At 42.0% G+C, this 24,220-nt stretch overlaps 1 protein-coding gene across 3 annotated transcripts in view; it reads right to left on the bottom strand.

Annotated features, from left to right (window-relative positions):
- Positions 1-24,220, bottom strand: part of CFAP96 (cilia and flagella associated protein 96) — a 262,999-nt gene that overhangs the window by 39,003 nt on the left and 199,776 nt on the right. For all 3 annotated transcript variants that reach the window (XM_085641942.1, XM_085641943.1, XM_085641944.1), the window contains exon 6: positions 5,475-5,654. In XM_085641942.1, the coding sequence (XP_085498068.1) occupies positions 5,475-5,654 (180 nt within the window). The remainder of the gene's footprint in view (positions 1-5,474; positions 5,655-24,220) is intronic.

The raw sequence follows: 24,220 nt of genomic DNA, 5'->3' as shown, positions 1-24,220 counted from the left end.
TCAAGGCCCCAAAGAGATGTTCTAGCAATGCGCAGGTCATTGGTTCCTCAGTTGCCTGGGCCCCAAAGTCTGACCTTATGTTTTGGGAAGAGAGGGCAGGTGGACTCTCAGGATGCTGGTCCGGTTTCTTGACAGGGAGTTTGCCCAGCAAGTCTATAACATTTGCATTGGTCTTTGAGCGATTTGCAGCCATGATGCCCTCAGTCCTGTGGGCCGGTATGGGAGTTGTCACCAGGCAGGCAACATCAAGAGTGTAGATCAAGGAGAAGGGGTGTTACAGCACTGCCTCTTCTCTGAAACGCAGGCCCTCACGGGGCTACTCAGAGCACTCTGTACGCTGGAGAACTGACACAAGAGGGCCTCCCACCCAGGGCGGGGACAAACACCCATGGTCTCCTGACACTTCTAGGGGGGGCGAAGCAGTTGCAATCCTCAAAAGAGATACAGGGGGCTATGTCTGTGGAGCTTTGAGTCTTTCAGGGTCGATAGAGTGAGGCTCTACAATGTGATAGGGCTTGATCTTCCCTATGACATAGAGAAAGGACTTACCCAACCGTGAACAAGCCCTTATGGTGATATGCGATGGTGGTTGTAGTGGTGAAACAACCAACCCTTGAAATCCATTTCTGGAGTGCAGCATTCTTTTTGCTTTGGAAATAATATCGGGCTGGATTCCACCCGTTCTTTGCCTGCACCAGACGGCTGAGCGCGCTGACACTGGGAATCAGATTGTTGGCAATATATATATATCGAAGCGCATGTTAGCAATTCTGATTAAATATGCGGATATAGATAGTGAAGCCCTTCTGAAAGAAATTGACACACTATCTGAACAGTTGAGTAAGCTTCTAGGTCAGGAAGCCATCAAAAAAATGCAAAAAGAAATGCAAGACCGGATAAAGAAATATGAGCAAATCATCAAAGACCGCAAGGTAACGAAGTTCCGAAGGGACAAATTGGACTATCAAAGGGGCCAAATATTTACCTTCTCCAAACAATTTGAAAACATTAGGTGGCAGAAGATGTCTACTGGTCTTACGAGTAATACAGCCAAAGGTAATGAGGAATCAGTCTGAAGTGAGTTCGGAGGCAGACACTGATAACGACGAATGAGACAAACGGGCAACATTCCCTCTTTAGAGGAGGAGTTGCGTTTTTTACGATGGAACAGAAACAGCAGCCTAAGGCCTTTACGGGGGTAAGGAAGACCTGTCAAAAGAGGAGAGGGAGAATAGGCAGGTCGAGAAGAACAAGAAGAATTTTCGAACAAGAAACCGGGCAACAAGAAGAAATGAAAAAAGACAATAATATAAGCATTATTAATTTGTCAGAACTGGTATTAAATACAGATGAAATGCATATCTTATCACATGGCCTCTCTTACTCTACCCCCATGACATGGACTATGTGCAGACCAGAGCTGACTGTTTTAAGTTTACACGCAAACTTTGGCTTGCCAAATATTTTTCAGTCAGTAAACCAACTGAGACTAGGGCAATTGAATATGCAGAGGACACAACAGCATTACAAGTTTCTGATTTGGGAGTCTTAAGGGACCTGAATAGTCTGGAAATGGGTGGTACACAGGAGGTATCCTATGACACGTTTTTTAAGGAACCAGGCCTCCGAATATATGACAAACCCAACACACCCTCCAAGCCACGGTCAACTTTTTTACCCATGGTACCCAAGGATTTGATAGATTCCTTCAATGAGTTAGTCATTCAGGATTTGAAGGAACTATATACAAAACAACTTAGCAAGTGTTCTATACAAGCAAGGGACATAGGGTATGATAAATTAGTGGAAAAGTTGCATGCAAGGCCTGATATAGTTGTTAGACAGGCGGACAAGGATGGGAACATTGTCCTGTGGCCGCTTGACATGTATCAAGAAGAAGCAAAATCACAACTTAGGGACAGGCAATGCTATTGGAGGGTAGATGAGGGTATTTTGCAAAAAGTAATTACCAGCTATTCCATGCAGTTAGATCTGTGGAGATCTGTAGGCCTTATTTCACAACCGGAATATAAATTCCTTAAGACTGATTCTCCTGTGACGCTTGTTTTGTACCTTATACCTAAGGTTCATAAGAGCATGACAAAACCACCTGGTCGTCCAATAATATCGGCGATTGGAAGCCTATTTGCCATCTTTTACTAAAGCTACTGGTGATTTTTTAAGAAAGGTGTATGATATCAACAGGGAGGAGGGCTGTCTTATGATAACTATAGAAGTCTCCTACCTGTACACCAGTATTTCACATGAAGATGGAATAAGGGCAGTGAAATACTTTCTGAGTTCCCGACCCCTAACATTGTACAGGCAAACTGAAATGCTAATAGACATGCTGGGCTGGTGTCTAAAAAAACAAAAAAAAATCTGTTTGGTAAAGATCTTTATACCATCAGATGCGAGGGACAGCTGAGACTTTTATTGGGAGCATTGGTAAAAATGACTTGAATCTGAGTTTCACATCAAACCTTAGCAAGGAGGAAGTCCAGTTTCTGGACCTAACAGTATATATTGAGGAAGGTAAAATTAATACTAAAACCTTCTGCAAGGAGACTGCGGGTAACACAATATTTCATGCCTGCAGCTTCCATCCTCCCAAATTGGTGAACAGCATTCTTTACGCTGAAAAATTAAGGATGCGGAGGAACTGTAGCTGCCCTGTTCAATTGTATCAAGCTCAAGAACAACTTAATGACAGGTTTGAACAAAGGGGATACAGCAAGTCAGTATTGAGAGCAGCATGAGACAAAGCTAATATTAAACCCAGAGAGCAGTTGCTATTTGCCTATAACCCTAAAGGTAACGAATCACAAGCACAGGAATTGCAATTTCGTTTCATCACAGGGTATAGCAAACAGCATAAAGAGTTGAGATCCATTATGCAAAAGCATTGGCACGTACTACATGGAGATGGTTTCCTGAGACACAAGTTAGGGTGAGGTCCATTAATAGCATTCCGGAAGGCGAGATCCCTAAGGGAGGCGCTGGTAACAAACAGTCCTGGAATCCCAACATCGACTTGGCTCATTGAAAGCAAGGGCTTCAGGAAATGCCACAAATGGAGAGAACACTACGGAAGTACCCTTACAATTTTCAGTTAAAAAGTGGCACATCACGAAGCCTTGGACGTGTAAAAGTCAATTAGTGGTATATGCATTGAAATGTAGCTGTTTTAAGTTATACATAGGGAGCACTATTTTACCTGTACATCAGAGGATCTTACAACAAGTGAGAGCAATTAAAAACAAGGACAAGGCATACGCCATGGCAAGACATTTCCAACAGTCCCATGATAATAATCTGGAAGACCTGAGATACTTTGTATTAGATCAAATGCCACAAAGACTCAGAGGAGGTAAAAGAGAGAGATGCCTAAGGCAGCTCGAATCAAGACACATTGTACGTTTTAACTGTAAGATCCCTAATGGACACAATATCGAGGAAGAGCTCTATGTACACTTGTGAACCAAATAATAGGATTGATGTGGCAGAACTTTTCCAACTGACAACAGACAGACAGAATTAGTAATGTGATTTCTTAGCTCTTTTGTGCACATGCAATGAAATAAGATTACAAGTTTTAATACACTCTTTTTTAACACAATGGCATTTTCGCACATTATTCACACACACGTCATGAGTGGAACAAACAATTGAATATAAGATTGATATTGTTCAATGAGGTCTGATATGAGTGAGATCCCTCCCCTAACTCTGGGGATTAAAGATAGTCACTATGTGAATATAATAGTGACACAATTTAAGCACAATGCACAGATCACTTTATTTGCACATTGTACAGTAGCAACTGTAATATTACTTACTTTTAAAGAACTTTGAGTGGTTGAAATCTGGGGTTTGGCAACCACTGTATAAACATTTATTAAAAGCACTTGCTTGTAAATGCCATGCATGACAATAATAAGGTGTGCAGAGAATTTTGGTAGCTTTAGCCTAAACTCGATAGGGAATATTTTATTCCAAATTTCCTATGCTCGTATGTAACTGTTACGGGTCACATGGTCTGATGAAGTTGCACAGTCAATGTCGTTTGAACAGGAATGAAGCACTGATTATTGGGTGGCATTGTACTGGAGTATTCCAGCAATCAATCAATCAATCAGGGTGTTTGTAAAGCGCGCTACTCACCCGTGAGGGTCTCAAGGCGCTGAGGAGGGGGGCAGCTCCAGATCAGTTGAAGAGCCAGGTCTTGAGGTCCTTCCTAAACGTGTGCAGGGTCGGGGAGCATCTGATGTTCACAGGGAGCTTGTTCCAGGTTTCTGCGGATGTGGGGGACCTCTGCCAGGGTGAGGTTGGTGGAGCGGAGGTTCCTCTTGGGTACGTGGAAGACAACTCTCTCGTTGAGGTATTGGGTCCGATGTTGTTGAGAGATTTGTAGGCGTGGGTGAGGAGTTTGAAGCTGACCCTCTTCTCAACGGGGAGCCAGTGGAGGTCTTGTGGGTCATGTGTTTGTGACGTGGTGTCCGAGTATGAGTCTCACTGCGGCGTTCTGGATGGTTTGGAGTTTGTGTAGAAGAGTTCTGTTGATTCCGGCGTATAGGGCGTTGCCGTAGTCCAGGCTGCTGGTTATGAGCACGTGGGTGACGGTCCTTCTGCAGTTGGGGGGATCCATTTGAAGGTCTTGTGGAGGATGTGCAGGTAGTTGAAACTGGTGGAAGTGAAGGCGTTGATCTGGCGGTTCATGGAGAGGGAGGAGTCGAGGATGATGCCGAGGTTTTTTGCGTGGTCTGTAGGGGTGGGTGGGTTCCCGAGGGCAGAGGGCCACCAGGTGTTGTCCCAGGTGGCGGTGCAGGGTTCGAGGATGAGGACCTCGGTCTTGAGTTGAGCTTCAAGAAACAGTCTTTTATCCAGGCTGCGAGGTTCTTCATTCCTTCATGGAAGCAGAGTCTGGTGTCTACGGGACTCTTCGTGAGTGAGAGGATGAGCTGGGTGTCATCGGTGTAGGATACTATGCTGAGCCCATGCTGTCATATAATCTGCATGTCATGTAGACAACAAGGCTTATTGTTTATACTCAGTCAATGCCATTGGGTTGCACTGTCACTTCTTTGTACCCTTGTTCAAAATGTATTCACGTATACACGGTCACTTTAAAATTTGAATCTGCTATAAATATGCCAAAAAATTATGGCGAAACAGGTTTGACAAAGACTGCTGGTGCAATTAAAACGCGTTACCTGGATCAACGTGGCTTGAAAATAAATCCTTTTCAGAATCCCGATATATATATATATATATATATATGGGACAAATCATAGTCTGTAGGCTGGCAGAAGGTAAACAGCTGGGAATAAATCACAGTAAATAGTCTCTTCTATCAAGAAGATAAAGGGGACAAAAACATTGCAGGATTGCTTGTGTCACAGTATTATCCTTTAGTGAGAGAAAAGTAATTGCTTAAGGTACATCTTGCAGCATGAGCCTGAGAAAAAACATACCTCTTTAGCAGGAGAACTTGGTTTAAAGGGTTTCACATCTTTAAATTTTTCCTCTGTTTTCTTTAGTGGTGGTAATGGCCTGTCTGAATGATAAGGATTTACGTCAAAATATTCTCTCGGGTACATATTTAGTCTGAAAGGTCCACCTTTAAGTTGGCTCCTGTGTCTTTCATTCTCTGCCTGTAAAACAAGATCAGAATTTCCTTTAAGAAATTAACAAAAGCTTGGTGTTTGTTCTTAAAAGTCAGAATTACCACAAAGACCAACCATAAGTCATTCTCAAAACTTTAAATAAAAATATGAACCAATTAACTACTGGCTCATGCTCATCATTATGGAGAAATGGGTCTTTTTCAGTGAGTCAGGCCAAACGTAATCTGCAAACGTTGCCTAAAGGTCTGCCTGTTCACTGGGTGAGTAGGACCTGGAGTTGCCGACTTTAAGGTGATGATAATGCAGACTCCGTTCCATGTTTTGTATATTATATCACTTGTCTCTTTGGCAATGGTAACCGCAGATGTAATGTAAATAAAGTTATCGCATGGAAGATTGTGTACAAGTGTTGCACAATATTAAGTTAAGGCACTACGCAGTTGATAGAGTGTTTAAGCCAATATATATGAAAGTGGTCAATGGGGTGAGTCGAAGTTGGAAGTCCAATATGTGTTCCAATATTTTGCCATAGAGGGATGGCTGAAAGGCCGATGTCGCTAAACTGTACATCCAAGTATGATCTGAACACTCCAATACTTGTCCTGGACCTAATGTCTAGAAGTCATTCCATGGTCTCTGAGACGCATGGTTAGAGGGTTATCCTCTCTTGAGCGCAGAGGGAAGTGACCAGTTGCTACGGACATGGTATACAGCTTAGAGTCAAACAATTGTGATTAGCATTTAGAAGTAGTTGAAGTGTTTATATTTTAAATATGTTGATGAATGCGTGTGTATGTGCATGTAAATAATGTGGCCACAGAGTGATGTTGTATAATGTTGTTGTGATGTATAATGTTTAATATATGACTAAAAAGACAAATTGACAGATTTTTTATTTAGAGGAGCAGTGTAATAAGATAAAAGAAGAAATATTGAGTATACAGTTAAAAAATTAGATTATAAAATTGCTAGGAATACTGGGGACTACGGAGACTCCCTTAGAACATATGCAAAAGACCTCTCCGGGTGATCAGAAAAGGTTCAACAGTATTGTAGGGAATGGTATAAAGCCACTCAGAAACACACTTATCTCTGGCCAAAGGAAAGGACATTTGATGACAAAATATTAGAGCACATTGTTACACATCTTAAGAGTAGATATGCAGGAGCTAAATCACAGAAGCGAGAAGCCACTTTAGCCTTATGGTGAGTCTTTTGTGAAAAGTCTAATGACTCCTAAATGCTGACACTTCTAGTACCCTGACTGCTCTTCCACCTCCAGAAGATTCTACGAATAATTCCCCCAATGTACCTGGTATTTATCCATTGGCGCAGCTACAGGAAGCCACAGTGGGATTTGAGAATCCTGAGGTTGAGACCCCATCACAATCCCTGAAGGGATCCCCTAGTGTTGCTCAACACATGTCAAAACCAAGACACACAAGTACTCCCAGACAAGTATGAATGGGTGACTCTCAGTTTTCAGGACAACTAGAAGCACAATGTATACTACATTTAGATCTAACCTCTCCCCAGGAGTGTAGAGGTGAAGAGCAGGGTCCAGGAGACAGTGAGCATCAGTCGCTTGCTTCATTACCTACATCACACTTGTTACAAAACAGAGATTTAACAGGAAGGGTAGTTAAGGAGAGGATGTCTGTTCCACTACGGAGAGAGGTAGATGATGCTAGCTGGAATGACTATGCAGACAGGGTTGTTAGTCTGCCGCAATGTAGCTCAAGAAAGAGATGAGGATTTTAGAAGGACTGAAGATGATTTACAACCTTTGCAGAAGCAGAAGGGAAGCATAATAGTTTCACCAGAGAGTGATCAGAATGGTAATCGTGAAATGAGGATAGAAGATATGCTAGGGATGCAAGAAACTAAAGGATATTATGATGATTCAGGGAAGATTTGAGAAGCTGGCAAATAGAGTAGAGTCATTACAAAGGCGTGTAGATAACATAGGTGAAATACTTGAAACCTAAGAGGTTAGGCACCCTATTTATGACACTAGCATTAAAGAAAGGACTCTTCTCAATTTTGATCCCACAAAAGGAGCGATGGGATTGCCTAATCGCACCAACACTAGAGAAGGAGAGCAGGACATGTTCCTTAGAACTAGGAGAACCTGAGCAACAGAGCTTGAGTGGTTGCGGTTTCAGGGAACACATGGTCAGACAAATCCTAGGATGGGATCTTGTGAAACTATAGGAGGATTGACACTACATGATAGACCAGTGCAGCAGATGAGTGTTAAATCAGTTCTGTGTGGCACTGAACTCACCCTTAGTGAGATAGTTACCAAAGGGGAAAATAGCTGATACACTGTTGTACCCTATGTGGATAATTTAGCAGGATGGACTGAAGGTTTACCCCCACAGATGAGTCCATGGCCACGGGAAGGGTCTTTAGATCCATGTGACATGGCATATGCTGAGGATTGCATTCTTTATGGTGAGGGAGATCCAGACTGGGATTATCCCTACATGTGGAAATGTATGCGTTTGAGGCAAGAATATGCCAGACAGCACAACCCCCAACATTCTGTTACTCTCATATATCAGATGCCCCTGATATGTAAGGAACCTGAGGCACCTCATTATCTTCCTTGGCCACAAATGGACAAGGAGAATCATAAAATGTTGTTACAGCCACTTACAGATAGAGAAGGGAAATGGATTAGGTCCTTTGAGAAAAACTGCAGGCATCACCATAGCAGTAGGGGACATAAGAAGTTTACTTAGCTCTCTCATAGAAGATGACACAGATAGATGAGACAGATACTGTTTTCCAAAAGGCTGGAGTGAGAAATATTACCCTTACTGACACTAGGTATGAAGGAACCCCATTAAACTTAGTCCGGACAGTGGTCTGAGATCAGCTGAGGAAGATGTATCCTGACATTGGGTCCCTCATGGCTCAATCAATGCAGCTGATTGAGGACCCCGCTCAGTTTCTTAGCAGAATGAAAGAAAAATAGACTCACGAAGTAGGTCAGGGTTGGGAGGTAACAGGGGGAAATGCCATGTTGTTTTATAATGCAATGAAGAAGGGTTTCCCCTCTAATATACAGGATAATCTAGACAATATAGTGGCATTGGAAGGCAAGTCCTGAACAGAGATACAGGCATATATAATCAATTTTTGTAAAAAGAAAAAGGAGATAGAGAGGAACAAGCAAGCGGTGACAGAGACAGCAGCAGCCACGTTAGTGCAGCAAAAGTTGGCAACGAAAGGAGCAGTGGAAGGAGCTGTAGTACAGCCACCACTCAGATGACTGCAATGTCTGTGGGATCTGTCTCAGGGACCGCCCAACAACAGTATCCACAACAGTAGGCCAGTGTAAGGGCACAAGAAAGTAGCAGAGGAGGAGGAGGAGGTATAGGAAGGGCAAGATAGGTCCTCAGAATTGACCATATATGTCATTATTGTCACAGACATTTTATTAAAGATTGCAGGACAAAGAGATGGGATGAACTAAATGGAAAGAGAGGTGTTTACAATCAGCCAGGGAATACAGTGGTGCATCCACAGTCAAACCTGCTAATAATATATGTACGTCAGACACCACAACAAAATATACAGCAACCATCATTGCCTCAAGTACTACAAATGCCGCCACATCAAAATTACCAAGAACCCCAATGGCAACTCCACTTCCAAGTGGACAGGGAGTTGTGATTGTGAGAGGAGGAAACCCCCTCCAAACAAATTATGTGGGAGGATATATGCAAAGACAGTGTCCACAGAGTAGTTCCATGTGTCCAGTATTGTCAGTGACGTGCAGATCAGATGAGGAACCCACTGTGACGGTAGATGTCAATAACAAGAGGTATGCATTCCTCATAGATACGTGAGCAACCCAATCTTGTATTATAGAGGGTGACTTTCCAGTTTCTAATAGATCAATGGGCAAACAAGGTTTTCCCGGGGTGGTGATGAGGGTTCCGTTTACTATGCCATTGAAAAGGGAAATAGAAGGGAGGTACATTGATGGTTGTTTACTCTTCTGACTGCCCCAGCTAATCTATTGGGGAGACATCTTATGGCTGAGTTAAACAGAACAATACATTTTGCCCCAGACGGTACTATGATTTGTTGTACACCTGGAGCTCCACTTTCCAGAATCATGGCTGTAACAGTAGATTCTGCTGCTGATGATAAAATCAGAAATTTACCCACTGATATAGAAGCATTTACCACAGCGGTATACACAATAATAGCAGAAATGCCAGAGTTACTGGGAAGGGGAGTCCAGTTACCTAAAGAGTTCCATTTCCAGCTACAAGGGCAAGTTTCCTGGACTCCTGACAATGAGTTGATACCACAAATAAAGGCTTTAGAGATAACTCTGAGGTAATTCAGTTTTCGATCCCGTTCGTATTAAGTGACCATTTTGTGTCTTTCTGCCATTTCGTGTTGCCCTCACTCAGGCGGCACGGTAAACGAAGTGTTGTTTTCCCTCATCCTACTGCAACGTGTCAATAACCTCCTGCCTCTGTTTATAGCTGGTGTCAGGGTCCGGCCGACTCCACTAATCCTCGTCTGGTCTGACTGATCCCTGTTTCAACCATCTGTTGGTTCGCACCATTCTTTCCTGACTCTATCTTATCCTCTGACCTTCGCTATTCTTTACTCGTATTCTCTCATTTCACAACTGTCCTCTGGGGCATACAAATGTGTCCTGCCACCTGCAAGTCGACTAATAACACTACCACTGATTAACTTGTGGGGAAGGGTGACAAACACAGTTGGGAGAGAGGCTTATTTGAGTTACTTAATATCTTGTTTTCACATTCTTCTCATTGGTTAACCCTGTATGCATTGGGAGTGTTCTTTGTGAATATGTGTGTTATAAAAGATTGTGCATCACGAAGTAAAGTGGCAGTCTCCTAAGAACATACAGAGTGTACTTCTGGGACAACTGTACTTAGCTGCAGCTGATAAACCCTATCTTCTACGCCTAACGGAGTGTCCCGTGTCTCTGTTGACAAAGCAGGTGAACTCGGGAGATTAAGGCGTACCCTGCGCCGTCAGACCCCTAAGGTCTTGGTTCTTCAACACCGACCTATGGTGCCCTGATAGCCTGTGATCACAACCATGTTTTATGGGCATGTGTTATATTTATTGAGCCAAGTAAAATGTTTAAGGAAATACTGGATGATCAACTGTTTGATGATGATCCTAAGAAAACAGTTATAGTCTTACAGGGCGACATACCGTCGAGAACAGTACTGGAAGTAAGGGAGCACACACCAGGTACAGCCTTTGATTCGGTCAGGGATGCAGATCTTTCCCAAATACCAGACACCATGTGGATTAAGGGTCCCATGATGCAGGCCTTATTCGTACTGCTACTCTATTCATAATTACGTTGACAGAAAGTGCTATGATACTGAGGGTGAGACGGTATCCCCTTTCCAAAGAAGCAGATGAGGGCATCACTCCTACTATACAGGTGTTGCTAGGGCAAGGAGTAATTTACTCTGGAGTGTCTCCATGAAATACCTCTATTCACCCGGTCAAGAAATCTAAGGGTAATACTTGGCATATAGTTCAAGACCTGCAACCCCTGAACGATATAGTGGTACCAGAATTCCCAATTGTTCCTGACCCTTTCATTATTTTGACAAATATTCCTCAGGATGCTACATTGTTTTCTTTCATAGATCTCAAGAATGCTTTCTTGAGCATCCATCTCCATCCAGACAGTCATTATTTGGCAGCGTTCTCCTATTGCGGGACTCAGTATGTGTATTCTCATTTGCCTCAAGGGTATTGCGAGTCCACTAGCATTTTCAACGGAGTGGTGAAAAATAGCATGTCAATCTTTCAGTGTGACAGGCCTTTGATCGAGTATGTCGATGACATATTAATTTGCAGTCCTACAGAATATCAGTGTAGAAAAGATCTCATATTTATTTTGGTTACTCTTGCACAGAGAGGACACAAGGTGGAGGAAGAAAAAGTTCAGCATTGTCAAGTGGAAGTCCATTATCTAGGACAGTTATTGTCAGATTCTGGTCGACTAATAACTCCTGAGAGAGCAGCATCTATACATCAAATGACTGAGCCAGAAACTGTTAAGGGAATGCAGACGTTTCTTGGTCTCTTTCACTATGTGAGACAATGGGTCTTTGATTACAGCACTTTAATAGCACCTAAGATGAGTTATGATAACATGGACACCCGAAATGAGGGAATTTTTTAAATATTGAAGACTGAGATAACTAATGCCCCAGTTTTGGGCACTCCCGATTACAACAAGGAGTTTTATCTCTTTTGACACTGCATTGGTCAAGTGATGACAGCTGTCCTTACGCAAACATATCCCATAGGACAGAACCCATTGCATACCTTAGTAGACAGTTAAATTTAGTGATAAGAGGACATTATCCTTGTGAGCAAGCTCTCGCCACCGCAGCAATTGCAGTATAGAAAATTACCCCCATTGTCGCTCTATGCAGAACATGCAGTGTCTACTACTATTCAGAAGGCTAAACCTACTTTACCTACACAGAGAGTATCAGGATACGGACTGATACTGTCACTACCATCGTTGAAGGTTGTGAAGTGTTATACGGTGAATCCAGCGACATATTTTGCTCATCCTATATTAGACTATGAGGATGAGGTGCATGACTGGGCAACATATACTCCTAATGAATCTAGTCAAGTAACAGAGGATCCAAATCCTGGTTGCACTGTCTATTATGTTGATGGTTACTCTACTATTTACCAGGACACAGGAGTAAGGCACACAGGTGCGGCAGTAGTCAGGGCAGAACAGCATGATTCCTTAGACACGCTCCGCATAGTAGAACAGTTAACACTACCAGCACATTATTCTGCACAAGCAACAGAACTGATAACCTTGGTAGCAGCTCTTAAGCAAGGAATAGGAAAAGTCATCACAATCTATTCAGATTCGGCTTGTATAACTACCACTTGTACATTATAGTATTAAGAGATGGAGCAGGAGAGGCTTCCTTAACATGGGAGTCGTTTTATGCATTAGAATCTCTTGGAGGCTTAAATAGAGGCACTTGCTTTACCACAGGCAGTGGCAGTTGTGAAATGTGTGGCACATACAAATGGACAGGTTTATGTGTCACAGAGTAATACATTAGCAGATTGGGCATCTAAAGACACAGCTAGGCGCACACCCCCATGTATGAAATCAGGTTCCCAACATGTCCCTGTTTTATTGGCCCAGACTGCTTTGCCATCTGCGTATGACTCAAACGCTACCACAGATAATGTTACACCTCATTATGCTGACAGTACGTTTACATCTTTGAGAATTATACGCAGCTGGTCCACTGCATGAGAAACAGTTATGGGAGAATTGAGGGTGCTCCCAGTCAGGGGACGTTTAATCTAAAAAACAATATCTACACGCAAACCTGTGATGCCTCAGGCTTTATTTATGATAGCTCTTGATCAATTTGCAGTTACCAGCCCATATCTCGAGAGATCATTTGTCTATTCAAATACAACAAGACTTTTCAATTTGAATACTATGCTTACCATACACCTTCATAACTTTACTGTTATCAACAATTCTCTCCAAATCCCACATTGAAGGTGATAAATTCTACCACACCACAATCAAAGGTCCCTTTAAAGATCTCCATCTTGACTTATATAACAGACAGTTGCAACAACTATCGGTATCTCATAATTGTGGTTTGCCCTTTTTCTCGATGGGTTGAAGCAGGACCGTGTGTCCACTGTGATGCTAAGTCAGCTGCCACGTTTCTGATCCGTGAGGTAATCCCCCACTGGGAAATTCCAGAGGGGATAAGATCTGATACGGGCACGCACTTTGTTAATGTAATTTTCACACATCTCACGACAATGCTAGGGAATAAAGCATAAACTATCTTCTGTTTATCATCCCCAGAGCAATGCCATTGTTGAGAGCCTAAATGGCTTACTGAAGAATAAGATCAGCAAGCAATGGGCCACATTACATAAAAAGAGGTTGTACTGCTTACCATTTGCACTATTCTCCTTTAGGAACACACCTAGTTCTGATCATCACCTGACACTCCATCAGATAGTGACAGGGAGATTCATGAATACGCAAATACATACCACAAGAAGTAAGGTACAAAAAGATAGTACAGCTGAAAGTTTGAATGATGAAATGCATGATTATCTCTCTGAATTAACAAAAGTTGCAAAGTTCATTTCTAAGCAGATGATCAAAGCAAAGGAAAAGCATACCACCCCCCCTGAGGTCGACCTTCTAATTGTACACGTAGGCGATAGGGTTTTCATGAGGAATTTTGTCCTAAACTGGAGAGACACAAAGTTTGACAGACCTTTTACCATGACGATGGCTATCCCCTCAGCCCTCAAGGTAGATGTCAGGAAGCCATGGACCCATATATCGTATGTTCAGATAAACCCTGGATTACACCAAGTATTGCCAGCGATATAAATGGAAGAACAGGGAGGAAGAAGATTGTGACCATAAAAATACCCTCTTCACCTCTGCCTTTGGACAATTTTTAAAACCAACAAAACAAAAGTTAAGTATTTATGTTTTCTTTTTCCTTTTTTGTCTCTTGATATTATCATTTCTACTGTTGCTTCTTTATAGTAATATATATTTTAGTTCTAATATCAAACACCTGTGAAGCTAACTGTCTATTTCCACCAATGTGTCTCATAGTATTCATACTAGATTATTAGATAACATGTGATACAATCATATGTCAGACACAGGATCAGAAACTACAGATGAATCATGTTTTGTGTGCTCATTAATTCCTCCTGCCACAGCACCAGATAGGTTACACTCAATTAAAGAAGCACCCCCAAGCACAGCGTTATGTCTTTTACATCTCCACCTGTGTAGGAGTAAGGCCAGAATGCAGCCAACACATGTTAGGGTAATACAGTTTCTAGTTAAGGCTACAATATACGACTCTATAGCAGACATTTAATATATCCGTACAAACAGGCAGGACATTAAAAATTTGCTAGCACGAATGAAGAAAATAGGTGTCTTAACACTGCAGAATGGATACAAGTGGTCTTCGGTTTAGGGTGTTTAGGAGTAACACACCCGCCCACCGAGTGTACTAGTTATTTAGTAAATCCTTTACCTCCAGATTGTGTTCATAGGCCAGGATTTAGAGTTACTGGATCAGTTTCTGCCCAAGATCAATGGGTTTCTGATTTTTAATTCTCCTGTAGGGCCATGTTATTATGGAATGGCAATGATAATAATCAATAAGCAGCAAGAAAGTTTGCGCATATATCATATATGGGATGATAATGTTGCGCTATACTCTTGGATGGATAGTACACTAAGTCCTTAGACAGTCATGAGATTAAAATCTGTTTCTTTATGTTTCAAAAGAAACAGGATTGTTAATATAGGATATAATGTCAAATGCAGTGCCACAATAGATAACACCGACATGCAGGGGAGCCCCTCCAGCCTCATATATTATTATTGGCAATGTGAAGAATTATTGTACTCTCAGATACCACTGAACTGGAATGGCCTCTGCACACTGGTAACCTTGCATGCCCGTGTCTTGGTTATTCCAAGAAAAAATATGTCAATTTTACATGAACACCTCATGAGCTGTCCAACGATTTTGTCAAATCATCATGAAGGAGAAGAGCTGCAGAATATTATGGCACTAGCACTTGGAATTATGTTTCCCAAGAGTACAGGTTGTTAAATGAGGCTCAGATGGATTTAGTGCCATAGAGGCAGAGCTGTGTGCCATGAGAATGATAACACTGCAGCATAGTAATGTACTTGCCCTTTTGACGCCCATGGTAGGAGGGGTTTGCACCAAGATAGGAACTGCTTGCTACACGTATGTCCCAGCAAATGTTGCGGACAGTTGAACTTTGTCAGAGGCTATACAAACTTTACTTAATCTACAGAAGAAAATGATAGATGAAGAAGGAGCCCCAGATAATTGGCCTAAGGGGTGGTTTGCTTTACTACCATCCTGGATGTAGAGACTGTTAAAAAATGTATTTACGGCTCTTGCGGCACTGTTGTTAATACTCAGTGGTATTCAATAAATTTTAGCATGCTGTAGAAGGATCAGTACAAAGTCAGGAGGGATGTTTAAAGTTAGGACACCTACATGAGTAGTAGATGCTCAGGGTAATAAATATCATCCAATTCCAAGTACAGGTGCAGGATTAGAGCCAGTAGATGAAATATCAACTAGAGGGGGGAATTTTGGAGAGGAAATTAAGTGTGAAGTTACGGCACTGTAGAGTGGAGAGTGTCACAGACTTATATAGGGTGACAGAGCAGTGCAGGCCCAAGTTTCAAAATGAGGCATGATGGGTGAAGAGTTCATTAGGAAATAGATCAGAAAGGTCTTAGTTAAAGGAAAAGCTATGTTTGCATGCCTAAAGCAATTCATGGTCACAGCACAACAAGCACATATTCTCTTTTCTCCATAAATTGAAAATGTGATTGACGAATAGGAGCAGGAGATAGAGATAGCCAAGGGTACACATAATCTGATAAGAAGTCTTGGGAGCAGAACAATAACACACCCACACATATATGAAAGAAGTAAATAAATGGTTTGCTAAGCATTGTTAGAATTACAATAAAGAATTTGTAGAAGAAACAGTCAGGAGTTTAAAGACATGTGTTATGATGTTTTGTAACAAATATGTAATTATTGAGTAACCTGTCATTTGACCTTTTGTAAGACACACTGTTCATGTGACTATTTAAGGGGCTAGTACACACAATAAAATAAAGGGGGAGAAGGATCAACCCTACCTCATCCTCCTCAGAAGTAATGCAAACACACACAAAGAGGTAGAGCAAGTAACAGTCGTCCTATTTCTGTTTTACCGAACGTAGTTAACCAGGGGAGCACAACTCCTTTGTAAAAACGGCCATCACCCACAACAAGTTGTGGCATGCTTCATCATAGGGCTGCTACTAATGTCTCTGTGCAGACCAACGCTAGAGGCGGAGCAATAGAGTGGGGTAGGCAATAAAACAGTGATAAAGAAGAAAGAAAAAGAAATGATCCTATGAAAGTGCAGAAAAATGGTGATTTAAAACTGGCTATGGGATATCAGTATAATTTTTTTTCCCTTGATTCCCTAGTCAGAGCTAAAAATGGTATAATAAATATACCTACGGATGATGGTGGTGTGAGTAAATTAAGTGCTCACCCCCCCTCCGTTCTGCATAGAGGTCGACATGTTTCAGCCGGCTATAGGTTCTTTATCCGGCATTCATCAGGACAAACTGGATCCCTATGCTACTTTTCCTATTAAACCCCTCTACTACACCCACTATATTGGGCTTTACTCCACCTGTGAGTCTGGAGTTGTTGGTAACATTACTCTTCCATTGGAAACAAGTTTATTAGGTAGAACGCTAAAACTGGCACTGGAGTAGAGGGCAACCCTCTGTAGTCACACATTCATCAAGAGTGGTACGCCGCCACAATAGTCAGTCTCTCTCAGTGCCGTGTAGGGGCTACCTGTGAGCATCCATTTGAGACCGGCTATTTACCTGTTTGGAGATAAATACTCTCCAGTCGCGACAGTAAATCTGCTTTTGCCTTGCCAAGAGTAGTCTTGTCTTTTTTCTTTATCTCAGTTTCCTCGCAACATTGGCCCCCCATGACTGGATACGAGCCCAGTTTTTGCCACTCCATTGTTTTGACACAAACAAATGAAAGTTAAAAGTAAACAAAAGTCACAGCCAGTGCATGGCAGCACAAAGTAATGTGAGAAAGCCAAGGGAAGTTTCAGGTACATGATCTGGCTGCAAGTGTGCGATTTCGGTGGTCAAGGTAATACCCCACAGTAATATCTGTAGTATCACCTACCCTCAGGGATGGCTTTAGCAGTGGTGACGCCTGGTGTGACAATCCTTTTTGGCACCCTCCCCAAATTACTTCCTTCTTTACTACCATCCACCAACAGTGTCATTCTCTCAAATGCATTTAATTTGTTTTATAGCACCATACATACTGATGTAGTGTCAGAGCAATTTACATCACACACACACATTATAGAGAGACAAGGAATCATATGAGTGTAAATCAGTCTATAGTAAATGTCACATGAGACAAGGAAGAGCCCTAAGTGTAGGAATTGCATCAGGGGTATATTTGGGTAGGTGGTATATTTTAAGAGTGTTTGGTCTGAAGAAGCACAAACTCAGGATTTAAAACATACCACAGTGGTTGTGGTTGGCTTTACTAATAAGAATATATTTCTACCCAAACAAATCATTTTTAGCAACATTACAGTATTGAAAGACTAGGGTAAATCAAAATGTTCTAACATATACCATGCAGTTTGCATGAAGCTTTTTTATGACAGTCCATACGTCAATGTGCTATTAGGATTGTAACTAGGATTATAACTAATGAACTGCAAGCAACAAAAGGATTTCTATAACAAAAGCATTAACTTACTGAGCTATCCACATAAAATACAATCCTGTAGTCTACATGGCACACATTCTTTGCAGCACACATATTAACCCTCTGCGCTACTTTATGGTGAGAAACAACCATTACAACGCAGTCATTACAATGCACTACCTTTACAACGCAGTCATTACAACGCAACATCCTTTACATCGCATGCCATTACAACGCAGTCATTACAACACATATCAGTAGAACGCATGCCATTACAACGCATGCCACTACAACGCATGCCATTTCAACACATTATAAGGTAAGTAATGGGAAATAGTAATTTTTACCCCTACACTATCCAACACTTACCCTACTGTTGAACTCACTGGAGTGGGAATAGTAATGTTTACCCCTACAGTATCCAACACTTACCCCACTGTTGCACTCACTGGAGTGGGAATAGTAATTTTCCCCCTACCCTATCCAACACTTACCCTACTGTTGCACTCACTGGAGTGGGAATAGTAATTTTTATCCCTACACTATCCATCACTTACACTACTGTTGCCCTAAAAGTATTATCAAATCATCTCCCTGTAGTTGCTCACATGGGAAGTGGCGTTGGGTGATGCTGATGTCACTCTATATCTGGGTGGTTTCGGCTGTAACCTGGAATCCACACGATATGCAGGTGGATAGTGCCGTGAAGAGGTCTGCTAGACGACTGAAGCTCCTGTGACCGGCCCTCCCTGGGTAGGGGTGGCCTAGGCAGGGTTGCGTCTGCACTTTCATGGCTGGGCTGGGTAAGTGTACCAGTGTGCTAAATGAGGCAGTTGGAAAACTAGGGAGACCCACCAAAGTGTGCATACAGGCAGGCCTTAAAGTAAGAGAACAGTGCAAGTGGACAACAACTCAGGGCAGGAACTAGCAACAAGGAAAGATCTAAACAGGTCCTAGTACATACCTAACAGGAGCATTGCAAGAAAATATGGCATCCTGTTACATGCAATAAATACCACACTTTGAATATATAACGTTTATTATTTCAAGTATGTGTAGGTAAAGTAGGATAGATAAGATTTGGGCAATCTTGGCTTACACAGCCTGTACATACAGCAGCTACACAATGTCTACACATCAGTTCGCTGGGAATCGCCTCAAATCTTTCTCTCCCCCTCCACAAAAGCTCCTCCACCACCCACATCCCCAGAGTACATTCTAGAAGAGTACACTGAAGGTTGGAACCATCATGCACTTGCCAAATGCTGGTAGAGTGTCCTAAATGTATTCTAGAGTCTGTTGCAGAATAATCGTGAACAATGCAGGTGGGCTGCAGAGTAGAGTGCAAAGGTGATGTACAAATCCAGGCCTCCAGGGTCCAGCTCACAGCTGGGGGAGGGCAAGTCACGGATGGAGATGGAGAGCACGCCCAAATAAGCCTTGATTAGGCCACCGAGCCCCATTGGTGATTGGAACTAGAGACCTGTGTGCAGGCAGAAGACAAGAAGAACCGGTACTGCACTGGAGTTTGCATTTGGATGTTATCACGCGATATCACACACAAATGCCAGAAACCATCCTGCTTCATCGGGCTTAAACATCAAACTACAATACAAATGTACATAACATAATACAATTTAGATCAAACAACAGTATAGAAATAATTTTAAAAAAGCTAAGATAGCTGTAGGAAATATGGTCATTTCTTATGGCATATCAGTCTAGATATCAGTCTTTGGCTGGAATGGAGACTTTCAAGCAGTCCTAGAATTAACAATGTCAGTAGAAAACTCCTTCCTGGAATGGGTGATATACGAGAGTCCACAGAGAATGAAGGGTTTAACCATAAATAACCGTTAAAATGGACTACAAAATTGAAAATAATAAAGGGCATATCATTTATTTAAGTGCACATGATACCTCCAATTCTTGAATTCTTGATTTATTTGCTTTGTGATAATCAGAACAATTACAACTCTTCATAAAACTGAGGAGTGGGTGAATTGGCGCTTAAGTGCAATATCTTGGGCACGAACAATAAGACTAGTTCGCAGAAGAGAACAAGTTGTTTCATCGACACTACTTGTGTTCACTTATCAAGATATCAGAAAGGTATGCACCGAAGAATAAAAAGTAATTTTAATTAACAAGAAGATCAAAAACTCATTCTTTTTTTACCTACACAGATGTTGAATGCGTGGGAAAGTGGTTTTGGAGAACTGTAAAACATGTTTTAGTGTTGGCGGTATTTTCTTACGCGTTTAGCTGTACTTATGAAGAATACATTTGTGAAGCACCAATGTAAAGTTCAGAGAGGATGAAGAGAAGCAAATAAATGAACTATTCAAGAACGTACTGTATCATATTTAAATCAATGGAGTGACTTCTACAATGTGTATTTTTTATTATAATTGTGAGACTCAAGTAGGCAACTGCTCCTTTAGGTGCACTCCAGGCGCCGGGCTGATATTAGTTCTTATCAACACAGAAGGAGCATAATGGCGAAAGAACCAGTCAGGCCGCCCCCCACTCAACAATCTATCAACAGAAAAATGACCTGACTGTTATTGAACAACACCCCTTTCAATTTAGGACACTGGAGGGGTCTGTAATATGTTTGAAAGACTACCTCTAAGGAAAGGCTCGCTACCACTAGTCCAAGTGTCTATATATTCAATTTTTAAAAAAAATATGCCAATAAACCACAGGAAGAGGAGGAATTTCCAGTTAAATACGTGAAAAAGTGTGAGAAAGGGAAGAAAGCACCTCACTGTAGTAACTCCAAGGGGGTTTGCTGGTTGGTACTCACTAGCATACCCAGTTATCATCATGGGTTGCTTTCTTCCAATAAAGAAAAAGTGTCTGTTTCATCGTAAAGTTCTCAACAGTGAGGAAAAAGAAAGAAGAGACAGTGAAAAAGCAAGTGTAAATGCACTGTCAGTGCTAATATCACTAAAGTGCCCACTGGTCCCCGTGAGAAAAGAAAAGAAAAGAAATGCAATTCCCAACGTTTAAAATGAGGTACCACTCACTAGCTGGACATAGCGTTATTCAGTGCTGTTTGCGTCCTCAATTAAAAGAATGGTTTATCTTAAACCATTTTCACGTACAAGAAGCCAACCTATTTGCACATCTTCATCAGGGCTGCCGGGGTAACCAGTCTTCACCTCACTTGAGACTTACACCAAATCGAGTGGTTGCGAATGTTCCTCGTACCTGCAACTCACTCTTCAAGGATCACGCGCCAACCGGTCACGTGTCCACATGGTGAGCGCAAATGTTCACGTCACTGCTACCGGAACCTGCCGGCGTCTTCATGCTCCGTCCTACCAATTAGTTCTCATTCTGTCCAATTTCGTCTGACTGTAAAAATAATATTTAATGAGAAGGTACTCCTCAGCTCTATTGGTGGATGACTGAGACAACCTCCATCAGGAAATCTCATTCTCTGGGACTTCACTTACAGCCACAAAGTCTCCTAGGCTGGGAGTGGTAAAAAGAATGGAAGGTCTTCCAGTGTTCAGGGCCAGCATCTAAAGACTGGACGGATGTCAAGCTCAGCAGACTCTGGATATCCAGCCTGGATGGTATAATCTGGGCAGCATCACAACCATTAGCCAGAGTGAGTTGTACGATCCCTCGTCGAAGCAACATGAATTCCCACAGCCTCATCCAGTTTGTCCAACGAGTGATCAAGCAGCAAGTAACTGGTAGGGAGCTGAAGGTAGAATACGGAAAGGGGACTCTTAACCTCCAGCTCATTTTGATTGTTTAATTCAACGTGTTCACAAAAGACGCAAATGTGAGCTCTTGCTTGCTATGCCTTGGACCTGGCTAAGTGCACCTGCTTGTTTTTCACTACTCGTCAGATAATAGTCTCTATGATGGTGGAAGGGTATTGGTTGAGACACTACTATAATAGTACTGGTATACATAGCATAATGTTGGTAATGTAGTCTGGTACAAACAGAAAACGCGCCTCAAGTAAATACACAAGGTCTATGGAACTAGATGTTTAGAACTTTAAATAGGGTGCAGCGGAAAGATAAAAGATTCCTTGTGGTGGAGGTATGACAACCTAAGTATCGTTTCTGGTATTGCGAGATCGGTTTGCTTTGTCAATGATATTTTAGCCATGTTTTATAGCAGTACGGCTGAAAATAAAGAAAGTTAAAAAAAACACTATGACGGGGTCAACACTGGCCGTGTCATAGCATGTTTTTGTTATTGTTTTGCTTTCAGCAATACTGCACAGTATCTGTAGAACATGGCTAAAAAAGATTGATAAAGGCAAATAGCTCTAGCATGTGCGTATGCGAGAGCTTATTGGCTTAGTCAATGTTTTTTTCTGTGGCCGGAAAGGAGAGGCAATCAATGTTGGATGGTCCCTCATTGTTGCTTGCCCCTTCTAAACTTCCCGTCTCGCATAAGCAAGACCTTTTGGCTTTACTAATGCTTGTTAATGATTGAAGAGAATAAGTGGATGTTCCGGCAGAACAACATGAGAGCATCTTTTGCCTGCTCACTTTCCCATCATATCTTGACAGAAACAGGAAGATTGGGAGTCTTCAATGAACGCCGTGAGTGATTGATTAAGCAAATAATTAATATAGCGCCTGTGCAAAAACTTGTCTCAAGGTGCTGGACAATCGATAACCTGCAAGAGTCCCCTGGACAGCTAATGACAAGAAAAGACACATTTTAATCCTCTCCTAAGCACAGTATGGGAAAGTTCTGACCGTTTAGTGGTGCTCAGTAGAAAATGCAAGAATTTGTGTCCCAATGGAGAGCAGTTCTACCCTCGAACGACGGCAAATTGTAAACAGCAGGGGAAAGAAGACCCTGGAAACTGACCTCAGCCATAGTGTTTTCGGTAAGGGAGCATTCTGTTGCAGATATGCAGGAAAGTGTTAATGATTTGTGTGAAAGGCACATGCAATCGAATGCTATCGGGTTTGAACATTTCCAGTATAAACCTGCCAGGCTTCATAAGCAACGGCTTGTCTTGTTAGCCGCAAGATCAATCTTACTTTGCATTCTCAGCCATTTAAACCTTGCGCAGTAGTTTATGTGTGATCCTCAGCTGAAAGCAGCTTCACTAGAACAAACTGGAGTTTACAACTAAACCAAGTGCATAGGAAATAATTTGATAATATGGATATCTCCTAGTTTAATATGTCAAAGATATAGGTTAATACATAAGAAACTTGTGCAGTAGAGCTGGGTGAGCCACTGAGCGCTCTAGCCAGATGCGCAGCTCTTGCTCAACTCGAGGTACTTCTGGACCTTCGAGCTCAAAATGAGCTGAGCTTTCTTGGGGCTACTGCCTGCCATCCACACTTTAATCTCGTGCACAAAGAATTAAAATTAAAGCAGTGACCTTTGATGTGAAAAAGGAAAGAGAAAGATACACGAATGTAGTAGCTCAATTTCACACTGTGAAACAAGAAAACCTGCGATCAACGCTGGCTTCCCTGCATGACCAAATTGAGTGATCCTTGGCAAATATGTTTCAGCGAGTCTCTTTTTAGGTCTCGCCTAGGCAGTGCTTGCGCTGTCTCTTCGAGACATGCTGTATTCAGGATATGTGAAAACAGCTCCGCCCACTTTCCGCCCATCTTTTTAATTGGCTCTTTTCCCTGTCCTTTGTAAATAGTGGCTTTTCATTGGGCAACAGGCTTAGTAGGTTCTTCTTAGTAACCTCCTTGTCTCTTCTTGTAACCTCCCATGAGGACCCCCCTGTTACACATGTGTTGTTACTCCCTAGATCTTAATTACAGCCTCAGTGGACTATTTTCTTAAAGGGCTTCAGGCAGGACACACACTTAGTCCTAAGCTAGGCTTGCAGTGCTTACTTCACTCACAAGAACATGTAAACATTTATATGAGAGTGTCTATTAATTTCCCTTCATCAGCTCCACACAAAGTAGAACCTAATCCGGAATTAATTCTTTTGTCATATTTCAAAGCTACTAATTTTATTTATGGACATAGCTAGTTGAATGTACTCGTGGTACTGTCTTGCATGCAATACATTATGGGTAGGGTGGATTTACCATATCTTCTACAGGGTGCAGTACCATGTGTGGGCAAAAGAGGTTCCCTGTTTTATAATGCCAGTAACTCCAACTCCAACAAATGCAGGACCTATTGCATTTCCAATGCAATAGGTCTCAAATTTGTTAATGTTAG

The sequence above is a fragment of the Triturus cristatus genome, chromosome 2_2, assembly GCF_964204655.1.
Source record: "Triturus cristatus chromosome 2_2, aTriCri1.1, whole genome shotgun sequence".
Classification (NCBI taxonomy): Eukaryota; Metazoa; Chordata; class Amphibia; order Caudata; family Salamandridae; genus Triturus; species Triturus cristatus.
This window is presented reverse-complemented; position numbering and strand designations above follow the sequence as displayed.